At 38.8% G+C, this 24,430-nt stretch overlaps 2 protein-coding genes and 1 long non-coding RNA gene across 3 annotated transcripts; 2 read left to right on the top strand and 1 right to left on the bottom strand.

Annotated features, from left to right (window-relative positions):
- Positions 1 to 287: 287 nt before the first annotated feature.
- On the top strand, positions 288 to 5,309 carry srsf1a (serine and arginine rich splicing factor 1a). Its single transcript, XM_056756666.1, has 5 exons — positions 288 to 375; positions 496 to 716; positions 1,341 to 1,603; positions 1,679 to 1,851; positions 4,685 to 5,309. The coding sequence occupies exons 2-5, from the start codon at positions 523 to 525 to the stop codon at positions 4,877 to 4,879; spliced, it is 825 nt and encodes a 274-aa protein (XP_056612644.1). The 5' UTR covers positions 288 to 375; positions 496 to 522; the 3' UTR covers positions 4,880 to 5,309.
- A 1,145-nt stretch (positions 5,310 to 6,454) lies between these two features.
- On the top strand, positions 6,455 to 8,884 carry dynll2a (dynein, light chain, LC8-type 2a). The gene is made up of 3 exons (XM_056756667.1): positions 6,455 to 6,775; positions 7,526 to 7,662; positions 7,780 to 8,884. The coding sequence occupies exons 2-3, from the start codon at positions 7,531 to 7,533 to the stop codon at positions 7,915 to 7,917; spliced, it is 270 nt and encodes an 89-aa protein (XP_056612645.1). The 5' UTR covers positions 6,455 to 6,775; positions 7,526 to 7,530; the 3' UTR covers positions 7,918 to 8,884.
- A 5,322-nt stretch (positions 8,885 to 14,206) lies between these two features.
- Positions 14,207 to 17,528, bottom strand: LOC130429151 (uncharacterized). The gene is made up of 3 exons (XR_008907545.1): positions 17,454 to 17,528; positions 14,763 to 14,844; positions 14,207 to 14,644 (listed from the first exon to the last, which is right to left on the bottom strand). It is a non-coding gene; the product is annotated as an uncharacterized LOC130429151 (long non-coding RNA).
- Between the last annotated feature and the right edge of the window lie 6,902 nt (positions 17,529 to 24,430).

The raw sequence follows: 24,430 nt of genomic DNA, 5'->3' as shown, positions 1-24,430 counted from the left end.
TCTTCGGTTGTTTTAGACTCCATCGCTATTGTAAATACATTGTACTACAGCAGCAGGTGCAAACAATAAGTAGAAAAATGTCTCCATCCCAAGACCAGGTTTAAAAAACACCACAGTGGATAGTAAAAAGCTTGTCATAATTTTATTTTATCTTACCCATATATGTCAACTCTTAATTAAAACGCGTTGCTTGTTTTGAAAGTTGATGTGTGAACTATTTTGCGTCGCGGATGTAGCTACACCAAAACCCGCCGACCAGTGATTTTTCTCAGATTACTCCGCAGCGGGTAAAGCGCGCCCGCTGAAGAAGAGGAAGCGACTCGCGCGGCTTCAGAGGAACACGTTCTCCGTACGCTTGCAGCGCCGCGAACAATAGTAGGCCTCTTTGTTTTGTATTCAGTGATGTAACGTTAGTCTATGTGGTTTCATTATGTTTTTAACATGCAGTTGTTTATTATCCAAGAGTGTAACTTGATTATCTCATTTGATCTGCAGGAAGGTTAAAGCTGTATTTCTACCGACATGTCTGGTGGTGGTGTGATCCGCGGCCCTGCTGGGAGCAATGACTGCCGCATTTATGTGGGGAATTTGCCTCCTGATATCCGCACTAAAGATGTCGAAGACGTGTTTTACAAGTATGGGGCTATTCGCGATATCGATCTAAAAAACAGACGAGGTGGACCTCCATTTGCCTTTGTCGAGTTTGAAGACCCCAGGTGGGTAAACTAAGCCTTTAGCCATGTGGCACTAATGTGTTTGTTTTAAACGACAGATCTGCAAGTAATGTCTCCAGATAACTTCTATGATAACTTGCTTTACACGAGCGTATGCTCTATTGATCGTGTGTAACAATGTTTTTGCATTAATGCTTTTTAGTTTTTCGTGCTGTTGCTAACTAATTTAGCATGCTAATTAGCTTAGCCACGCTAACTGTTTTCAGAAAGCACGTTTGGTTTACATCATTGTGTAATGATCTCCGGTTTATTGTATGCACATTCATTTATTTTTGCATCGCTACCTACTGCATTGTAGTAAATGGGTACATAAGCAACACTTTTAATTTTGGTTGGCTTTACGCTTGCATGAGGTTTGTTTATGCAAATGAGCTTTGTAACAGATGAGTGGTTAAAGTCAGCTGGGGTGGCTTTTGGCTTGAAGTGATTTACATAGACTCGATATGCATTATATTTTGTGTAGTTTAAGGTGGTATGTTCAGTTGGTCAGATTGGTTGTGGATTAGTACTTTGTTTGTAGGTTTACTCAATGCGACCCCTAGACACAAAGTCTGGGTCTGTAAATGCCATACTACATTTACATGCTTTTCCCCTTTTTTCCTAAAGGGATGCAGAAGATGCCGTTTATGCTCGGGATGGCTATGACTATGATGGTTATCGGCTTCGAGTGGAGTTCCCCAGGAGTGGACGGGGTATGGGGAGAGGAGGTGGAGGTGGCGGCAGCGAAAGAGGAGGAGGTGGTGGCGGCGGAGGAGGAGGAGGAGGAGGAGGCGGCGGAGGAGGAGGTGGTGGTGGTTTTGGAGGTGGTGCTCCAAGGGGTAGATACGGACCCCCATCCAGACGTTCTGAGTACAGAGTAATAGTTTCAGGTAAGTGATCCTTCATTTTTTGTTATCAAGGTTCTTGCAAACGTGCAAATGCAAATGCAAACGTTTCCCTCATAGGTCTTCCACCAAGCGGTAGCTGGCAGGACTTGAAGGATCACATGCGTGAAGCAGGTGATGTATGTTATGCTGACGTTTTCCGAGATGGAACTGGCGTGGTGGAGTTTGTTCGTAAAGAAGACATGACCTACGCTGTTCGAAAACTGGATAACACAAAATTCCGATCGCATGAGGTAGGTTTTAGATTTTAATCTGAACTTTTGGATTTGCTTGATTTAGCATTGGATAATTCATTAAGGTAAGCAAGCCTCTGTTATGGTAGGATTAAGGGGCTGGTTGCACCAGCTGGACGTACACCCGGTCGTAAGACTAGTCTGGGTGTAAAATGTTCCCGAAGTCCTGCGTAGAATTTATACCGTTTACACCACAAAGGCGTAGCATACATCGGAGACTAAATTTTGTCAAATCAGAGGTAGGCGTAAGTCAAAATTCTTGACGCTTTTTTTTTTCCATTGCGAAAAATTATACTGTATAAAATTTGAGATGTCACATCTAATACAGACTGACTGCGCATCGCTTTATCTTGGCCTGCGTTTTCTACAGAAAATTGTGGGTTTTGAAGTGGATTTTTAGCGCTTTTCATTGACAAGTGCACATATAATGTTACAAGTAGTAGGATGCGATGTTTGCGGTTGCGGAAGAAATGGATGAAAGCACGAACGATCAGAAATTTGAGATAAAACTTACATGAGGAGCAAGAAGCGTAATATATCCGTCAAATACCTTTCACAAAAACGAATGAAAGGCTAATGCTCTTTTGAAGTTTATATTAAATTATATTTACATTACCTGAACAGAACCAAATCTACTGTTAACTGCACGTCATGAAGACTGATATCATTTTAGGCATGTTATTTGGGGTGAAATATAATAGTGGGAGGAATTAATGGAATAAAGTAATAGAGTAAACAAGTTTACAAAAGTTTTTTTTTGTCTACTGACCCAGATGTTTAAGTGAAAAGAACCAAACTAAAGTCTCTTTATAAAGAATATATAAGAGTGTAGAATAATTTCATACTGTACACCCACGAAAAAGTGATGTTTTCGTTTTGTAGCTAATGATTTCTGTGTTCCTGCTCTCGGTCATATTAAACACATTCCGCCCGGAAGGTTTCGTTTTAGCAGCACTGAATTTTTTGAATTAATCAACGAGTTATCAACGCAGTTATAGGCTATATGAAACCTGGAATGGAGCACTGCTTCATGTCACACGTCTTTTTCATAATTTCATATGCGTGCAAGTTTTTTTTTTCTTCTAGTTTCGTACGCCTTTTTATTGTACTATTGTAAAAACCTTTTTAATCATTTGAGGCAGTAAGAATGTCACTCTCAGTGCGGTAGATTGTGGGTACAGGGACGCCCATCATCTAAGCTGAGCGTAGCTGTGCCTGCTTGTAGTTTTAGATGGTGCAACAGGTGTTATTATTTATCGCAAGTCTGGACGAAGTTAAATCCGACATTGGTGTTACACTCTGGTACAACTGGCCCAAGATGCACAGTGTTTAGGGAGATGATCTCTTGAAAACGTGTGTTTGGAGAATTTTTTTTTTGAAGCAACTCCTCACAATGGGTCTTATTCATGAAACACAGCAAAACACATTTTTGCGTAAATGTCAGTTTCACATTTAGTTTTATTGCCTGGTCCGTACCCTAGTTCGACTGCTCCCTGCACCGGCTGGAATGCGTTCATATTATTTTAATTAATTGAACAATTTTTTATTAGTTTATATTATTTTTGGGTCCGAACCACGGGTCATTTGCACCATCAGCCTGCATTACTGCGTCATCAGCCTGCTACTGTTTACCCTGTCGCAGGAGAAGGCTTCAAAATGCATAACATCGCTCGCGTCACTTTAATACATTATTTTGAACCGTTAGTTTGGTTTCCAATGCCTCATTACATAGCCGCACTTTATCGTCTACTGCAAATGCTCTTAAGACCGCTGAAGGCGAACAGAAATGAGATGGGCTACAGCTCTCTGCTTGGAGCATTTCAGTCGGGCTCGTCATAAAAGTGAGTGAAACACACAAGCATACATTTTTACCAAAGAATGTGTCATTAATAGCTGTTCACTTCCGCGATTTGGAGTACTTGAGTTCACATGAATCGCACACCAGACCTCCCTTTTTAAGCGGACTCTGGTACAGTTTGCAGTTGCACCACCGCTTTCGGAAGACAGCGTTCACATCCCCCAAATGAACCAAACTCTGGCGTGAATCGAACCCGGGTGCGCACCAAAAGTGCTTGTCTGAAACCACCCTTGAAGTCATTATATTGAAAATTTTAGGTTTCATGAGAATGTTCGTATTTTCAAAATGTTGGTACGAAAGAAATGTGCTCCTCCTCCACGCCACGTTTAAGTAGTGCGTAAAACTGCACGTAACGTTCTGTATTCTTTTAGACAAACTGATGATGCGTCATTATGATACACGATTTATTTTGCCCGGTCTTTTAATATGTAGCCAAACCAGAGAATGAAGTCCAGAGGATTCCGGCATTCCTAGATGCATAATTTGCGTAGCTGTAATTCATGGGTGGGGATTATGTTAATTGTGAACATGTTTGCATGCTTGGACTGTTAATGAGTGATTGGAATTTTTAACCATCAAATCTAACATTTACGAAGTATTTGTGAAACCGGAGGAAAGTTTACGGTAAGGTCTATTTTACGTTATGTTTCATGAATAAGGCCCAATGTGAGCAAGCTTGATGCCTTGTTATCAACGCATTGCACCCAATTGGCTCAAGTGTTATTGAAATCAGGGGACCATGTGTACTTAACATGTGAGTTTCTTTCAACACCATGCCATGTTAGGTCAAAGATGTCTTCAGGCACTTTGACATGGTCAATGGAAAAAGAGCAGATGGGGGATATTATGTTAATGCATAAGGGAAGACTAGTGTTACATTGACAGGTGTTTTAAATGGAATTCTGGTAAGTATAATGAAAATGTAATCTTATTTCTGTTATAAATGCTCAGTGGATAGTTCCTTTTCTCTTCTAGGGAGAAACTGCATACATTCGTGTGAAGGTGGATGGTCCTCGCAGTCCAAGCTATGGAAGATCAAGGTCCAGAAGTCGCAGTCGCAGCAGGAGTCGCAGCCGCAGCAACAACCGTAGCCGTAGCTACTCCCCACGGCGCAGCCGAGGATCCCCGCAGTACTCTCCTCGCCATAGCCGTTCTCGGTCTCGATCCTAAACCGCTCCAGTGTCACCTGTCTGGTCAACTTTTTGGTGGAGCTGTTGACCCATTTGTTTTTACAGTCTTTACACATCACAACAAATGCTTTGTTTTCCCCCTTTATTCATGAGGCATATGTATTGAATGTTGTCTTCCCCCTCCTTTTCTGGTCATCCCCTTTTCCCCCCACTCTTGTTCTTGTTTTTTTACTTTTTAATCATGCATTTTTAACTGAGTTGTCCCATCCATCTTTTTTTCGTTTTTAATATGAAGTAGAAGTCTTTCATAGACCAACCAATGGGTTATGTAATGGCCCCCAATATTTTTGTAAACGTCATGTATGAATTTTCATGGGGTAGCGGGTTCCACAGTAATTGTATTTTATGCTGTCTTCCTCTAGACATGATACCAAACTAATGCTTTGTAATAAAGGGTTATTGAATCCATACTTTGTTGCGGAAAAGGGTGAATTAAAAAAAAAATCCTGTTTCAATATTTCACTAGAAAGTATAAAAAAATCTTAGCCCACAGGGCTCTATTTGGTTAACACTACAAATAATGAAGTAATCAAGTGGCATATATGTGTTGCTTTGTAAGCTTTCTTTTAAATAATCACAAGATGGAGATGACGATTTAGGTTGAACTTGTAAAATTACGTTTAGGCATAGTGTTAAGTATTGTAAGATGATGTGTTTTGGCTTTAGCGCTATATGCATGCATCAAGAAAGGCAGGTTTGAGTGGATTTGATTCTAACTCTTTACCTCCTTTGTTTTGATTTAGCTGGAATTTTAAGGTTTGGATTGGAGGAGAGGCTCAGTGGAACCTGGATCACTGGGATCAGTACATAATGAAGATAGGGATAGGGAATGCTGGATACATGGAACAGGATCAGATGCCCCAGGATCATAGGATTTTTAGGACCACAGTTCAAAAGTACCTCCCAGACCCCTTTATTTTCACTTTACCGCATTGAGAAGTTTATACTTTCTGGCCCTTCATTTTTAACACATTGGAGGAGCAGATGCTGGAGGAGTCAATTGGAATGGAATCGACAGGAGCAGTATGGTAAACTTAAAGTACGCTTGGGATGGGTGGGGGTTTACTCAGGCATTTTTAGATTCGCACTCTCCTGTTAATGGACAGATCCTTTAACATAAGAGTCTTGATTCTTTTTAGTGAACAGGGTTTTGCTTTAATAAAGGTTTTGTTGGTACATAAATTCTGTGTGGTGAATTCCTGTCTCAATGCTTCACTTTTCTGAAATAACCAAGTGAATTGTAAAGAAAAATTAGTATTAACGTTGCTTAGCAACTGTAAATATCCTAAGCTAGGCTATGAATTTGTGTTTATCCTACAATAACTATTAAACGTTGGTGATCATTATAGTGTTGCTTTCATCATTGCATGAATAAACCATCCAAAAAGCAATGATACACGTATCTCGCAAGCAAACAAATGCACAAGTCTGACATTTACACAACCCTCTCATCGTAGTACACCATGGCAGGACGAACCATTAAACCCACAACCTTGCAGTAAGTGTTTACTCAACGTGAAGTGTTTTCATTGCAAGCGTCCACCGAGGCTAATTTAAGCTCTTTTCCGCACATCCTGGTAATAGGCCTACACAATCCTGCTGCCCACAACCAAACAAGCTCATTTCCCTCTGGTCACGGGTAAAGATGCATTGTGGGTTGAAATAAGATGCTGGCAGAGCGACGCAGGGAGCGGCTGGTCTGTAGCCAATGGTGAGCGCTGTGTAGGACGGCATTGTGAAGAGCCAGGGATTTTAGCGGGCACCCGTCGGCGTTTAACTTCATCTTTATGTTCCTCTCATAGCGTTAAAGGGGTATCTGGAACGACGAGCGACCGTTTTCAATTGCACATTTCTGTCGCCCGATATTGCTGACAAGGTGAGTCGAGTAGTTCATTGTTTTTAGAGTAATCGACATAAATTCAGTGCGTGGGTTTTGAGATGCTTGCGTTGTAGACGTTCACATGACGTTTTTTGGGGGAAACAGTTTGGCTTTTTCGTCAAACGATTGCGTGCGTGCGGAATTTCGGATCGGTTGCTCCGCTAGAGAATGCGTTTGTCATGCTACGCCATTTACATCGGCGTGCACCTGGACGTCCAGAGTTTCATTGATCTGCTCGAACATCAAACTCGCACGCTGTGAATGGAGTGACGTATGGTTCTCCATGCTGACTTGATCAATGAAACGAGACCATAATCGAGAGCTGTCTTACTAACAAGTGTACAAATAATCCACGATCGGGCGTCAAATGTGTGATCGACACGGTATGAGTTGAAGTGCTGACATCAGCTGTGCACCATTCCTGTATGCATTGAAACTTAATTGCCTATTTATAGTCGACAAAGATCTATGTACAGATGTTACTGGAAAAAAGTTGGAATGACGTATAACCACAGAGCCTTGTTTGGTTCTTGTGGAAGTGATGTCATTCAATTACCTTAACAAATCAAATCCTCTTGAGGAGATGGCATTCTGTCTGGAATTCACCTGGCATTGTGGGAACCGAACTACGCATGAAAGGAACCACTGTTTCAACACAACTGGACTTTCGGTGAAGCCATCTGTCCCCTGCAAGAAATGTTTACCTTAATTCTCCGAAAAACTAAATCTGTTTTTTATCAATTGCAGGCACCATGACTGACAGGAAGGCCGTGATCAAGAACGCTGACATGTCTGAAGATATGCAGCAGGATGCTGTCGATTGTGCCACACAGGCGATGGAGAAATACAACATCGAGAAGGACATTGCTGCATACATCAAAAAGGTGAATCGCACAGAGATGAAATCTGTATTGTCATTGCGCTCGGCATGTTATTTAAGACTCGTAACCTTTCGTCGAGCGAGCATTTTGATGCTAAAACCTCATCTCCTCATGTTACAGGAGTTCGATAAGAAATACAATCCGACGTGGCATTGCATTGTGGGAAGGAACTTCGGCAGCTATGTGACCCACGAGACGAAACACTTCATCTACTTCTACTTGGGGCAGGTGGCCATTCTCCTGTTCAAGTCTGGCTGAGTGAAGACCAGACCGTAGAATGTGTTTCCAATGAAGACTGTGATGCACTGGTGGCTGATGTTGTATCTACCCACACACTACGAATATTAAATGAGACCATACCATGACTACGCTGGCTGTGCACAACTGCATGGATCATATCCTATACTACTTGTGTACATGTTGCAGTTCAATTGCATTTTATTAGAAGCCCTTTGTTAACTGACAATTTTCGTTAATGGTCCTTCCAAGTTTTTCTTCGCGTATGTTGGTTGAAAAAGTATAATAAAGTTAGAAAATGTGTATTGACCAGCACATTTGTCTACTGTGAATTTATATCTTTTTGGCGACTTGGTGTATAATTGAAAAATTCCATGCACTATATGCCATTTTGGGGATGTTTGGGGCAAAGGTCAGAAGCACACAGTTGTATGGTGGCTAGTCTATATAGTTTATCCCCTGTTGATATAAGAATGTTCTCATTACCTCTAATTTCTGTTTCTTTGTTTTTGATACAGGAGAGATATTGCATTTCAGAGACCCCATATTGATATTTGACGATGTCTACCTGAATATTCAATAGAATGATGTATGTATTGAAATATAGAGTTTAGGAACGGAGACTCATACGTAACTCATTACAACCAAGTATCAAGCTAACAGATTGTAACAGAGCGTGTTGTCTTCATCTAACTGTCTGCAGAACAGTTTTCTGAATGTAATAAGTAGATGCACAACACATGTCGTCGGGCATCTTCCTTTCTGCTGTTTAATTTAAAATGAGTAGGATTTATTTGCATGTGTCTTGTTTACGTTCTGATCCGTGGATGTCTGCACAAACATAGAGCTGTAAAGTTTGCACATAGCACATGCTGTTTGAGGCTTTCTCTGTTAGTAGGACTGTGACTACATTTGCACACCGTGAAAGAGTACCCACTCAGGTACCACCACACATAGCCCTGTCATGTTAATAAAAATGTATCATCAACATTGCTGTTTCTCTTTTTTACACTTTTACATTGTGATGTGGTTGTTTTCTGTTTATAAAAGCTTTACAAATTCTTATGGTTGCCATTACGGTTTGTGGCTAGCTTGGTTGACCTCTGCAAAGAATCATTAACTGTTGAGTAGTTTTCATATAATTTAATACAATAAATCTGCTATAAAATACCAATATAATTTAAACATAAAATCAACGTAATTTATAACCGGAAGTTAACTTAGGGTCAGGCGTGTGCGTCCGATGTAACATCTTGGGTCTTAATCCGCGTTTAATTGGTTCCCATCTGATAAGATCCCACATGATAGTCCAACACATTATCGATACAATTCCTACTACAACCATTGAATTAAGTATTTCATTGATTGTTTTGATTATTTTATCGTTTGGAAGCCAGTGTCGTGATTTGTAAGTGATATCAGTATTAAATGAGTGTCGGCAGCCATTAAAGAAGCTCGCTCCTGCACCTTATCGCCACAAGAGGGATCTCTCTCATCACGTAGCGTCTCTGTTGACATACACGTGATCGCCGCCGCAGCTATGGAAACAGCTCGTGAAATGGTGAGAGAGCGTCAAATGTCTACCCTGCGTTTGTGTAAAATAGCGAATTTAAAGTTTGTGTTTACATTTCTACAACACAGTTATAGTGTTTGCGACATATGTTGTACTTTACGACTCTCTTGGCGAAATTAAAATGGACTTCCCTTCAAACATGGATTGCGCCCAAGGTACAACAAGTGCTGTTAACATATTAAAATCATTAATCTGTAAATCTTTGGTATTTTCGATAGTTATAAGGTGATCAGGTGAAGCAATGCAATACAGGAACCTGGGCAGGAGTTGCCCACAACAATATTTGAATGCCCCAACTCATTACATTTGTCATAAAAACACGAAAATATCTCGATTTGTAGTTGTTTTAGTTTTTATTGCTTGTTTTGTCTTCAATCACTGATGAAAAAACAATAGAACTCTAATGGTTTTATCCCTTTATTATGGGTTTTAATGCCAAGTGTAAAAGTGTCTATTTTAATGGCCAAAACAAACAACATAAAATAATGTTGTAGTGGTTTTCATGGATATAATGTTTTTTTAATGGAAACTGTTAGAATTTCTGGAATGGTTTCTGTTATTTTTCAGCAGGGCTTTTTTATGTCATCTTAAGGAGCCCTTATATGTTATTTTTGGGGCATTTCATCTGTTTTGATACAAATATGGTAAAACTGTGGTTCCTGTAGTAACACCATGATTACTATGGTTTTACCACAAATAAAACAAACAAACAAACATGCTTACTATAGTTAAACCATGGATCATTTTTCATAAACGTTGTTTGTAATATCCATTTCTGATATACGCTGGTATTTTGACACTATGTTATGTCTGAGCAGGTTCTGTGTTCTCTGTTCACAACACCATTAACTTGGAGAGCCTGATAATGTAGGTTCAGACAACAATCACGCTTCAGGAGCTCAAGAGTCTTTTAGTTTCTTTTATACCCTATTACTTTTGATAAGATGTGCTGTCGCATTGCTCTCTTTCTTCCTCATTCAGCTTTTACGGCTGTGGTGGTTTTGCTAGTTTATTCCCTGCAGGTTAAGGTGCTTCGAGAGGACACGTCTGGTTATTCAGTCTTTGGTCCATAATTACCATATTTTTCAGATCTTTTGAACAAAAATGAAATTCAAATGCTGGTACCGCTAATGGATGCATCTCCATTCTGTTGCATTTGTTATTCCACCATAGCGGTTAATGTGTTTGGCTGCCTGACAGCCAGAAAAGTCCCAGTTTCTAATAGAAAGTAATGCACAACACAAATGAAGTAAAGATGTCCTCCCCACGGTCCTTATCAAGATCACATAGTTTTCATGGTGATGTCAAGAAGGACCTGTGATATTTGTAGTCTGGAAAGGATAAGACAGACAGGATTTCCCCTGAAAAGTTAATGATTTTCCCACTTCTATTCATTAATAGCGGCTGATTGTTATACTCCATTGGGGCGCAAGAGAAAGTGAAGATGATCAGACCGTCAAAGAAAGTCTATAGTTTAAAGGATTTAATTTGGGAAAGTTTCCATATGCTTCCCAAAGTGTTCAAAATGCTTCACATTTCACAAAACCTCTTTTCAAACTTCTTCGTTTTAGATCAGTTGCCCTTGTTCTTCAAAGTTTGTCCTTGCACAGGGGACATTTAGACGATTAGCTTCGTAACGTCATGCCCAATCTACCTTCGTGCCCCCAAGAGTAGTTTGTTCTAATAGCTTTGCTCTAAATTGAGTGGCAGCCATGGGACCCAACAAAGCATTGCAGGAAATGTCTGAGGCAGTCACGCTGAACAACTACACACCGGGCCCATAAATGCCATTAAACTGATTCACTAAAACTATTCTTTAAAATACAAAATGACATTTTCGGCAGTTTTCACATAATAAAATTTTGCACATGCTTTTAGTCAGTGAGGTTTAAAATGTGCTCAAAAGGGAGCCACCAATATAAGAACTATTGTGGGTTTATTTTAATTCTAAAATTTGTGTTTTTTTTGTGCTGTTGGCCAACAGTGATACTAAAAGAAACAGGGTAAAGGTGATCCACACATTCTTTTATGAGGCAACAAGAGTCTTGATAGAGGGTTGTTCTCCGTTCGACCTTTACTCTGCGCTCCATAAACAGTAGACGAAGATATGCATCCCGAATCTGCTTCGTACTCCTACTTGACTTCCATAACCTCAATCACATAATGAATTCATCTGTTTTCATGACATTCCTTTACGCAAAACAAATTATTATCCTATTGTTCCTACACTTACCCAAAGCATGTAAGCCGTAAATGTTCTTTCTTTTCGATCCTGCTATTTCGACATCTTTCCTCTCTCCTTCATGACTTTATGGTCTACACATGTAATCCTGCCCTTTTACTGCCTTCTCTCTGAGCTGCTGTCAAGGGTAAGGCAATTAGCTTATCACCGAGACATGATTTATAAGATCTACCAGTGAACGCGCTGAAGCTCTTTGATTTTGGCGAAAATCTTGGTCTCGCCTCAAGATTCACCAGTTAGTTGATCAGCAGTTCAGGAGTTTATTGCATTGCTCCTGTGCATTAGTGCCTTACTTTTAATGTCATTCAGACAGCCGTGGGAGGTCTGAAAACCCCTTATGAAAACTATGGTGACCGTGTCCCTGAATTTCCTGCTCTCACTATGTTTGTGTTAAGGATAGCCAAAAGGTCAGATCAGAGCCAAGCTTGATCCCTCTTGCGTTATCTCAGGTAAAATCCCATCTCGCAAGGCATGTGATGTTGAGCAATGAGGTTGTAAAGCGGCGCAATGCTTTATGAGTGTTGCTGAGAATTTCGAGCTTCGTTCCATGCTCATTGACCAATTTGCCGCAGGGACACAGTTTCTACCTGTTCGGTACCTCTGCGTTGCATGTGGTACCGTCAAATTGATTAAGATGTAATCTCGACGTTATACTGGTAAATTTAAGAATTGAGATCACCACTTCCCTGGAGTATTTTTGGGCTGTTAGGATTGTAAAAGGACTAAATACCTACTACTAAATACTAAAAAAGAAGTTTACCCAAAATTTCAATTTGGTCAACATCTATTCACGTCGCAAGGTTCAACACCTATATATGACTATTTCATCTGTGGAACATAAAAAAAGATATTACAAGAAATGTCTTGGGGAATTTGTGTCCATACAATGGAAGTCTAATATTATTTTGTCACCAATGTTCTCCAAAATATGTTCTTTAATGTCCTGAAGAAGAAAGAAAGTCATGGAGGTTAAATGATGAAACATTATGGGTGATCTCCCCCTTTAAAGTCACCATGAAACTGAATTTGCGATTGACTTCTTTTCTGCATTTGATTGGTTTGTTGTAAATTGGGACTGGAGAGAAGGGCTAAAAATGGCCATTGCACAGTCAGTATAGGCCTACCTATTTTTTGTGCCTTACGTCATGTGGTGTAGTGTTGTTCTTGACAGGGGGAATGGAGCAAATGAATAAAAAAAGAATTGTGTGCACGGATAAATCATTTATAAAAATCCCTGCTTATAATAATAAAAAAATCCTGTTTGATTTTAAACGGCTCATATGAAATGGCCAAAACTAATATAATCGTTGATTTTTAGATGTAAATGTGAAAAGATCAGAATTTTTTTACCCCACCTCTCTGAATCATGCTGATTTTGGACAGTCTTGGTCTAATGGTTAGAAAGTCAGACTGGTGACCACAAGGTTGCCAGTTCGATTCCCAGGAGCAAGGCACCTTACCCTACTTGCTCCTCGGGCGTTGCAGTGATAGCTGCCCACTGCTCCGGGTGAACGTGTGTACACGATTTGTTGTAGTTGTGTTCACCACTCTCTGGATTGGTTAAATGCAGCGTTCACATTTCAGGTATGGGTCACCATATCTGACAAATAGGTCTTTCACTTCACTTCAATATTTACAAAGCTCATCGCTCTGAAAAGCAAGTTGTGGGTTGGAACCTCAGGTTCCAAAGCAATTGTACTGACAGGTACGCCCACCTTACTTGCGTATCCATTTGTGCGGACAAATCATACCACCAACTGACGTAGATTTGTGTGGGGTGTAGTTACACAAGACATTTCAGGGAGGTCTGGGCGAGCATTCGCTTTTAGATAAAATGCATCTTTTGTTCAGAAACTTTAATTTTTGCAATTTGAAGTGTCTAATCAATGCATGTGTTACTTACAACACACCAAAAACACAAAATACATGTAATCACGGCATATGGCCCCTTTAAGGTTACATCTTTGTCGTATTTTTATATTATTACTATAAGGTTGTCACCTCCAGTTATTTTAGTATTCAAATGTTTTTTTTTTTTTTATTGAGTAATACATAAAACTTTTGTAACAAACATTTACCAACTGAGCTACTTCACTCAAATCATTTGTATAGTATTCCTATGAAAAATATGTTGTTATGTACATATGTAGAACTAAGTATATGCTATGATCCTCTTTTACATACATCTCTTTTTCAGGTAAATAATGTGCTAATATTGCTGTTTTTTGGAAGATAGTCAGAAATTTTTTATCAACATCTGCATACATGACAAGGTTAAAAGATATTAACAAGTAGAAAGTCCAGATAAGCAGAACCTTATTTCTGAAACAAATGTTATTTATTTTGAATATAGGCAGAATAAGATTTATTCTCTATCTAAGATATAAAGTATACAGTATAATAATAGCAAATGATGATGGAAAGTTACCATCACAGCACAGTATTGGCATTTTATTTTTTAGAAAAATTCAGACTTTAATGCTCTGGATTATGTGCTATTATAATATCGCTGAGGTCTATATGTTCTTCCACAAGGGTCGATAGTCTCAGCAGGAGGTCGGGGAAGCAGTCTAGTAATAGCTGGTGGGGGGTTGGTTGGCCATGCATTTCCACAATTATATTTCTTGATGTAGTGAGTGTAGTGATGGCATCCAGTTTAAAGAATGGCTGGTACCCAGTAGGGGCAGGTTTCTAAGTGTGCAGTTGGACCCCCATGGCTTGTCAACATTCTGTCATGCCTGGCAAGAGTTGAGTGAGTAACTGAATGGCAGGAGGTTGAGCATGCATTGGTTCTGTGTTGAAATGGGGCTGAAGTTCTGTCGAGAAGGAGGCGGTGCCAAGGTGAAAAGGTCAATCCGATGAGGCCCTCCATGGTTGGAGAGGGACCGTTCTTTCCATGAGGATGGCTCCAGTGATCAGGGTTAATGTGCTGGCTAAGGAATGGAGATGTGCAGATGAATTCATTAGCGAAGGAGCAGAGAAGCGTGGAGATGGAAGAGAAGGGACAAAAGTCCACTCCGGGGGGAGTGGTTCAGGTTGTTGATGACCCACCTGTGATCTTATTTGCTGGCGGTTTGTTCGCCATATGTCCTCTAACCCAACGGCGTCACCCGACCAGCACCATAGTGACAACCTCAAACAAAACAAGAGCAATCTCCCTTTGATGAGATCTTAATCGATTCCTTCTCATTTTAGCTTCGCGCAAACAATAATCATTCAGCTGCAAATTTAAAACGTCATTTTACTTGACCCATTAAGTTTAAAGAGTTAAATTAATCCATGTGTGTTGATGGCAAATGTGTCTCGGGATGTCAGGACAGACGCCATGGTTGATTGAGTGTGAAGTTTTCCTCTTTACTCATGAAATAATGAATAACTTTGAGTTTAACATTAGCTGGCATTTCATCAGGTATTTGCAGAAGATTTTGATCTCTTGGTGGTGTTGGCAGGGGGTGTTATTGAGATAACATGCCAAGCAGATCCACTTTGAGTTTTAGGCCACCTTGCAACAATTGAATACGCAACACAGTCTCATGGAAATGAAATTTAAACTATTGATTCTTGTTCATGGACACTTATTTCCCAATATTGTCACGTCAGTCAGCACGACTTTTATTCGTTTCACTTAGCACAACTTTTAATCTAATGTGTTTTTATATAATGTATCTTTTATATTTTAACCCAGTCTGGTCGGAAAACAATGTGATTCAATTTTCATGGTTTGTCGTGTGAATTCGTATGACCTCATTCTTGTACTCATTTTACATCAATTTACCCTCAAACAAATGTATTTCATATTACAGCTGTGAAATCAATGAAATATACTGTATAAAGGAAGTAAATTTAAGTGAAAATGATGTAAATCTGAGATTTTTTTTTCAATTAAAATCCACAAAAAATATTATTAAGTGTCTATTCCAAAATATTGTTTGCTAATCAAATACTTATTTTTTCATTATATAAACTTAAGTAATACTTGTACATACTACTTGTACATTTTAAAGAAATTAACTATTGGATTTTGAATCCATTTTTATATGTCCCACTAAAAAAATCAGTTGAATTACTTTTAAGCGGCCCCGGAATAATGTGTCATGTATTCTGAATTCTTTGCAATGTTAAACGTGCTGTCTTCTCATGCTTAACATGGTCAGCTTGTCAAAAAACGAGTTGGGCGTATTACGTAGTATATATTTACGTATTTACGTGCTCTAAACACTCCCCCAGTGATCGTACAGGTTTTGGAAAGTTTTTTTCGAACATATAAAACTGTTGTGTAACAATTTTTCTTAGTCCCTTATTGGACACCTCTCCTGGAAAAGCATGCGGCACGCCCATGCGGCAGCATGGAGAGCAGGAGAAGGAGCATGCGCAGACGTCACTTTCACTTGTGTGGAGGAGAGAGAGTATATGTTCGCGAAGTTCAGGTGTTTGTTTGTTCACTGCATTTGGGTGATTAATGTTATATAAACGGTGGATATAACGCTGGATTTGGAGATCGTTTGAAACTGAAATATGGAGCCGTCTGGGCTCTAAAAGATGCCGGACATGAACCGCATGCGGTGAGTGAAACTGATGTCTGTCTTTTGTTGACAATGCGCTTTAGTTCAGCCTACCCCTCCCCCCCACAAGCGCCGTATAATTTCCAGAGTAATCGTACAGCTGTATCTATCTTTTATAAATGTGATCAAACTAAACACTCTTCAAAGATACGAGGTATGCAATACTACTCTATAGGAACTCAAGATTAATATGAGATTGGCAGAAACCCCTTGTGTTAGGGCGGCTTTAAAGGATTTTACTAAGTTAATATAGCTGTTTAGTTTTATGATATTTACAGTACTAAGCCCACAGAATAATGTTTTGGTGTACGTTTAAAGATTTGACGTTGCCCCTGTCATGTTAGTTTAAGGGTTAGGGTGAGTCTTTATCGTTGCTTTGCCTCCTCCTAAAATGTGTGCATTTTAACAAAATTTGCCTTTGCGCCTGTGATTTATTTTGGGGGTTGGAGTGGAGTGAGGGGTGGCTTAAAGGGGAATTTGTGTAAGATTCTATTAGGCATGGACCGGTATGAGAATTTGATGTTATGGTATCCTTAAACCAAATTATCACGGTTTCACGATATGATGGTGTTGCGGTTGCAGCTTTAAAATGTGTTCTTTTAAATGTCTGAGTAAAAAACATTGAAGACTATAGATTTGGAACAGTAAACATGAACAGAATGTCAGGTTAAATGAGTGCTTCCCCAACATTTTGAAACCATAGCACCTCTTTCTAGTCTTCTTTTAAATGCATTTCCATGAATTAGACTTACATGCATTCATCCATACATATACATAAATAGAATAAATGCAGATTAGCAAACAACTAATTAAGCATAAGCAAAAAAAAGCACATTATCTGATGGATTCCTGCACAAAACATCTCACACCTTTGGAACGGTATAACAGAAACGTTTATTGGTTTTAAAACCATGGCTTTCCAAACCACGATATACCTTGAAACCGCTATTGGCCCATGCCTAGATTCTATATTGACTGTCATGAAATGCCGTGATACTTGAAATATCTGTGATTTGGGGGAAACTAAAGAGTAAATACTTAATGCAAATTTCATAACCAAGATGTTAACTGAACCGTTGTCTCTTTCACACTCTTAAAAATAAATGTTCAAAAAACAGTTCTTCACAACGACATAAAAGATATCAGTTAAAGGTTCTTTAAAGAACCATTTCTTCCTTACCTTGTCATAATCTAGTGATTTTTTTTCCACTACAAAGATCCTTTTGTGAAACAGAAAAGTTGTTCGTATGTCAACGTTTCTTTTATGGAACCATACAGCCAAAAATGGCTCTTCTATAACATTGTGTAGCACCTTTATTTGTAATATTGAACTGTTAATCATACCTCAGCATTCCTCATGTACAGATTCATTCACACTGAAACTGTATACCCGTATTTCAGGTGAGCCTGATACAGAGAGGACGGGTCACATCGAAGTGTAAAACAATACTTCCATTTAGAGGTGTCTTACACAGACCACACCAACATTGATTAGTGTCTGAGCTGTAGAGAAATATGCTGATTCCTCACCTCATCTGTTATTCATTAACAGTCTGCAAAAAAAAGAATAAAGAGGATATAGATAACCTGACATTGCTGCTGTCAGAACAGGATGACAGAATTTGCTGACAGAAATAAAAATCTTTACACCTGCAGTTCCTGATTCTGTGGCGTTTCGGATTACCTGTACAGTCTAAAACATCAAAAAACAACAATGGCCTATTAACAGTTCGAAACATGGGTTTACTGGGTTATATCAAGATTATAAAGAAAAAGTTTATTTAAAATTGTGGAAAAAACAAAACAAACAGTGTAAAGTATTCTGTCTAGAGTTATAGTACAAACAACCTCAAAAGGGCGTTTTATATTTGAAAATATTGGAGTTATTGCTCACTTGTTTGTCGTCAGTCCCAGTTTGGAGGTGACGGTTAAGATGCAGTAAGGACTTGCTGCGGTATAAAAATGCATATTGTTCTTACCTGAAGAGGGGATGGTAATGAAATCATATAAATGTCAGCCTTTGTGTGAAAACAATCTGTGCACAGCAAACACAATATCATGTGTTTTATATCCTCATAAAACATTTGAACATTACAGCCTATAAACAAGACAGACATTTGATGGTTTAGTGCCCTTTGTATTTGGAGATTATGAAAGGATGTATCTGAATTATTCAAGTTTCAGAAAGCAATACATGTGTGTGTAATGTTTCCCCGAGAGCTTTCAAGGATATAAGCTTTTCTACCTTGCGGACAGATGGCTTTGATTAATAAAGTTACATTAACCGATAAATCAATATGTGAAAGACAGTAATGTGCAGTAGCATTCTTGGATGAATTATTAATTACATTAACACTCATAAAATAAGTGAATATTCTGAACATATGATATCATTCTGTTGTAATTCAATTGTATTTATTTTTGTAGCACTTAACATTATATAGGATTATTGCGAAACGGCTTTATAGAAAATGTATTGTAGAACAAACAGAAAAAAAGGAAAATTGTAATGACAATAGATCAACCTTTTTTCTTGTATCAAATTGGGTGTATATCTGCTATTTTTTTTTTTTAGTTTTGGTAAGAACATTCCACTTCTCATGGCTAATGGCTTTCCTGCATGCCTCTGCATTAATTCGACTGCTCTAAAGCAAGTCTTACTCACAGAGGAAACCAAGCAGGTAATTGCCTTTGAATGTTTAATTGTGTGTGGTTGTTGGGTGGGTGGTGAGACGGTGAGTGGATTTAGGGAGGTATATCCAAAAGCATGCACCTCTCGGTTCAGACCTCCAGTATGTTTCATGGCGTGGAGCTCAGTTTTGCAGAGGAACCTGAGTGCAGAGGCCGGACACTTGAACTCGGCATTTAAAGTGAATCTCAACTGTGGGAAAGTCAGTGATCTATCTTCATTCCTGCCAAACTCTGTTGTTGTTTTTCCAAATGAAATACAGAAATCAGATCTTTTTTCATTACTTAACCCTGCTCTATTTGTATCCCGGAATACACTAGAAACCACCCAAAACACACTAACAACCGCGGAGCAAAACAAAACCACTCAAAACCTTGGTAACCATAAAACGCAGGAAACAACCATCTTTACTCTTGCACATGACAGCGAGTACTGCATGTGCTCATGACACTTATATTTGCTTCAGAGCATATAAATGTATATTTATTTTATCTTTGAAACCTTAAAGACTTGTAAAAATGAATGTTACTATGATGATTTCTTTCTATTTTGTATCAGTTGTATTAGTTTGTCCTCTAATGGTAATTGTTTATTTCTCTGAGCTACCTCTTGGGGGCACTAGTGAGTGAAACTTCAGCAGACTGATGGCAGAAAACAGACCCCTGTGTCTATTAAGACCACTGAAACTTTTAAAGCAGCCGCTGAACATGCAAATCCCTACCAAATCCACTGGCTAAAAACACTAATACCTAACTAACACAGTATTTTGCCCTCTAGCAGGTATATGGGCCTTGGTCTTCCTTAGTCTGGAATGTTTAGGAGTGGCAGGGTGTTGGCAGACTAAACATAGAGTTTATGGTCAAAATGTTTTATAGTTTAAGTTTTATTTTAATTAGTTATACACAATAGATTCAAAGATTTTTTAAATAAAAGAAGTAGAATTGTAGTAAATAGTCTTCACCTTTTTCCACTCAACTCTTCCACAGCAAACAAGAACCGAGCTAACACATTTGTCTCTTGTGACCTTTTCACTATTGTTGATGTACACCTATAGGCTGGAGGACAAAATGGGATTTGGTTGGCGTCTTTTTCCCTTTTCTTTCATGCCTCAGTGTGCCTGCATGTGTGTTTTTGGGTCATTTGTTTTCTCGGAGTCATTCCGTTTGAATATGCGGCAGCTATTAACCTGAGCGCCAGCTGTCTGATTTATTGTGCCGGTCTGCTGTCTGCGGCAGCCCAAACATTCACACCTCTCTGTATTGCAGAGTAAAAACTTATTATATTATACTCAACCGTTATTGAGAATGTGAAACTATATTCATATCGAAGGTTAAGTCTTTTCTTAATGGATACATTAACAACTTTATTATTATTATTATTATAACTAATTTTATATAAACATTTTGGTCATTTGCAATTTAGTGAACTACTTGCAATATAATTAAGCCCATAAACAGACACTAGCCACGCATGTCTGGTGCTTTTTGCTGCTGGAACGGGTCAAGAATGGTAAAAAGGTATTTGATTGACATGTAACAGTAATCAATGGTGCTTAACTGTTATAATAATAATGAAATATCGGTATACATATTTAATAAAAAAATAATAATGCAGTGGCACTCAACCAACCATTATTCTGAAAACTTAAAAATAGCAGTGAAGTTTGCGAAATAAAACTTAGATTGATATTGTTTACAGCTTTAAGTGCAATATACAATAGATGGTTCGCGAAATGACCTTGAGAATGAGTCTATCCCCAAATCTTCAATGCAAAAAAAAAGAACTTCTTACTATTTCTAGACTCCATATCTTGGGAACCTTTCCTTGTCAAGTATTTCATGATTTAAGCCTTTGTAGATATTTGTATTGGAAAACAAGACAAAATCGCTTAACAAGCAATATTTTGCAGTGTGACCCTAACCTAAGAATCTTATGGGTTTGTTTCAGTATCACTTTGTTTTAGCATTTGAAGATAAATTTTTTTGCTTAAATCAAAACAAACCAACTGCAGTTTGGTTGATATTAATTGGAATGCACAATAAAAAAAAAAACAGGAGAATAAAGGAACAGTTCGGTTCCAAAAAGAGATAACTCTTACAAAATTGTGGTAATCTGGAGAATAATGGCTTGCACGGTATTATGCAAAGAGTTATTTTTTTCCAATGCCCTGTGTTGTTCTTCTGCTCAAACATTCATTCCTAAAGCGCCTTTATAAGCACAGATTGTTGTAAATGCACGACATTACAAGCTGATTCAAGTAAGGCCTTGTACTCGTACGCTGATGTAATGATTCAGAATTGCGTTGGAACAGTGCATCCCGGGCAAAAAGGAAGGGGAGGTGTGGGCATGGGGTCATGGAGCCCTGATGAGGAGCTAAAGACTCCGAGGACACCCTGACCCTGCAGAGACAGGGTTCCCCTGTAAAACTCTCCCATACTTTGTTCATTTATCTTGACAGTAGCCTCTCCTTATTGTCATGGAGAGATAGGTGAGCTTTCATCTTTTTAAAATGATTTTACAGTGAAACCTTACACCTGTTGTTATTGCTGTAAGCGAAGAATCTGCTTAATCTAAAATGGGCAAGAATAGATTTTTGGATGATTTTGAATTAGTTTATTAAATGAGGCAAAAAGAGAATAAGCGGTATGCCCCATAATTCACCAAGCAACCTCAAAGGATGTGGGGATGAAGAGCATTGACTCACCGGCCCTTGACACACGTCTAGAAGTTGTTTGAGTAAACGGGACAAGGAGACTTTTATGTCTTGGGCACAATTCAAGAAGAAAAAGTGCACACATACAGCCACACTTACTCTCTTTTGTGTGTTTACTGAGCTAACAGCGTGTCAGTCAACCCAAGACTGAGCCCTGGAGAGCAACAGATTCATTGTAGCCGCACAGAACACAATGAGACAAATCAGAGATTCTGTTTGTGTTGAGGGAGGAAGACCAGGATCACTTAAATATTCTGAACTATGAACAATTTCTAATTGTTTCTGATTGACAAGCAGAATAGAAAGGTTAATGTATAGATTTGTGATAGCTTTAGTGTCCTGTTCCAGTATTTCTGGAGAAAAGAATCTAGTAATCTCAGGGTTTCAGCAGAGATCTCAAACTGTGCTCCGATTTAATGAGATGAAGTCTGGCAGCAAAAGTCTGAGGTCTGAGATGCTATTTCCACGTTCGAGGCTTAAAAAAAAGTCTGTCATCGTTTATTCACCCATGTCATTCTAAACCTGAATGAGTCTTTCTTCAACACAAATGAAGATATTTTCGTACGGTGAATCATGTGCGTTTGTGGGCATACAATGAAAGTTAGTGGGGGCCAACGTTGTTTGACTACCAACATTAAAAAGTATGTGTTTTTTGTTCTCATGCAAAATTCACTGATGAAGCATAACTGAAACTCCATTATGTTTCTGAAGGTATAAAGCAGCATCCTTTAAAATGTAATAAAACAGTTTTCTCTAAAATAAATCAAGACTTCATTTGTTTTCAAAGGAAACTGTGAGATCCAATCAGATCATCTATGTTCTTGATCAGCGGAACTCATGGTTCATTGAGGGATTCACGGTAAAGAGAATCTCCCTCATAAGTATTAAATCAGCTGATGATTCTCATATCAGAATGTTCGTCACGCCCAAACCAGCAATTAACACTTGTCCTAATTTGCATAATATCCATCCAAAATAATATTTGAAAGTACAAAAATCATCTTTTAATGAGTATCCAAATATCCAACTGCTGCCAGTGAAAAGTCAAAGTGCAGATTCATGAACACTAAATTTTTAATATTATAGTGAGATGATAACTCATAGTGTGAGGGCAGAGTTAAGCAAAGCTTCAGTGAATTAACGAATAAGTATACAGCAAACATTACATAATAATGCGTATAATGTGTGATGGCAATAATACTACTACTTTTTTAACTTTATATAGCGCTTTTCTATACATTCAAAGCGCTTAACATGGAAGGGGGGCCTCCGTTTGTGCATACTGGTTGGCCATATAACGACATTATAAAAGTGACCCAATTTACCAAAATATCCCCCAGATTTATAAAAGCCTCTGTGACCCTTAAATTATACCTTTCCATGTGTCACTGTAACTTACAAAATCACCAAAAAGACAACACGAGGTGTCAGATGTTTTTAAGTTTGTAAGCAGAGGTGTGGAACGGTCAAAGGGGGCATGCTGGGGGTAAGGTCCGGATTACTGTGTGGAACAAGACATAATCAGCGGCTGCTGAATCTCACACACACACCATACCTTCTCTGCCCTTTTCGCCCAAAAACTTTCCAAGCGTTCCGCTCTGTGTCCCAGTCAGTGATGGAGGGAGGGGTGGAAGGAGGTCACAGATCCAAATGGCTGCCAAGCACAGTTTGGGTCAACCGGCCATGCTCATGGTTAACCTAAAACCTCTTGCTTCATTTCATTCACACTGAAACCAACATGAACTGACTTCAACTGGATTGAGCTCACTGTGGAAATTCGCTGTGTTTGACGCGTTCATAAAAAATGTATTTAGTGATGTATCTGACCAAGCAAAAGCTGTGACTCTAAATTACCTCGTTTTGGTACAAATCCTACCATTTGGTGCGCAAAGTATATAAAAACCTAAGAAGAACCGTTTTTATCTCCAGTAAAGCCATTTAGATAGTTTCGAGTTTTATGGTTTATGTATTGATGGATAAGGCTCTCTTCCTCTGTTAGCAGGACTTATGAATACCAAACTGACAAAACCTAAATAACCATGTAACCCCCTCATGATCTCAATGTATAGATGAAAATAATTAAAGTTAACAGTAAACATATTTTCAGGAGTCTAGCTTCATGCTCCATTTTCTGAAATTGTGTTGATACAGTAAGCAAATGAAACCAGAATTGCACAGAACTTAATACAGTTACTTGTGTGATGCAAACCGAGCTGTCTATCACTATGCCCTTACCACATAATTTCCATCTAATATCTATTTTCAAACAGCCTGGAGTCTCTTTGAACAGAAAAGCGTATAGACACTTCGTAGCAGATGTGAGTTTATCCAAACTAAATTTATCAGCATCAGTGAGTGACTTCAGAATCGTGTGTTTCTTTCAGTTATTGCGTGACTGACTTGTAAATCTCATGGTTGGGATCGGAGCACCTGGCTGTGTTCTGGCTAAATGACTATTTGCATGCGCCGTTAATGCGTTTCCAACTGCTCACCCTCTCCACGAACACATACGACTGTCCCTGGTGCGTGAATGAATAGCACTTTTATGTTTCATCTAAATTCAGGGCAAAGAGTAAAGCGTTTTACGAATGCATCGTTTTTATTCTTTTTGAAGTAATACGTAGGCCTAGTGTTTCTTTTTCATTTCGGGGAATCTGTGTCCTGACTAACTTACTTGTGGGTACATTTTGACCCGGGTGTAGAGGTGTTAATGTGGTCCATCTCTTTCTGGAGCATGAGAGAATGCTCTGTGTGT

Source organism: Triplophysa dalaica, chromosome 9 (genome assembly GCF_015846415.1).
Source record: "Triplophysa dalaica isolate WHDGS20190420 chromosome 9, ASM1584641v1, whole genome shotgun sequence".
In the NCBI taxonomy this organism is placed as follows: domain Eukaryota; kingdom Metazoa; phylum Chordata; class Actinopteri; order Cypriniformes; family Nemacheilidae; genus Triplophysa; species Triplophysa dalaica.
The sequence above is the reverse complement of the archived record's forward strand: the minus strand, read 5'-3'. Positions and strand labels throughout refer to the sequence as shown.

What these genes read in the sequence shown, in the direction of transcription:
- srsf1a (XM_056756666.1), top strand. Translation starts at nt 523, where the DNA reads ATGTCTGGTGGTGGTGTGATCCGCGGCCCTGCTGGGAGCAATGACTGC. An exon ending in GTCGAGTTTGAAGACCCCAG is followed by an intron (nt 717 to 1,340) that starts GTGGGTAAACTA and finishes TTTTTCCTAAAG; the next exon opens with GGATGCAGAAGATGCCGTTT. An exon ending in CAAAATTCCGATCGCATGAG is followed by an intron (nt 1,852 to 4,684) that starts GTAGGTTTTAGA and finishes TTTCTCTTCTAG; the next exon opens with GGAGAAACTGCATACATTCG.
- dynll2a (XM_056756667.1), top strand. Translation starts at nt 7,531, where the DNA reads ATGACTGACAGGAAGGCCGTGATCAAGAACGCTGACATGTCTGAAGAT. An exon ending in TTGCTGCATACATCAAAAAG is followed by an intron (nt 7,663 to 7,779) that starts GTGAATCGCACA and finishes CTCATGTTACAG; the next exon opens with GAGTTCGATAAGAAATACAA.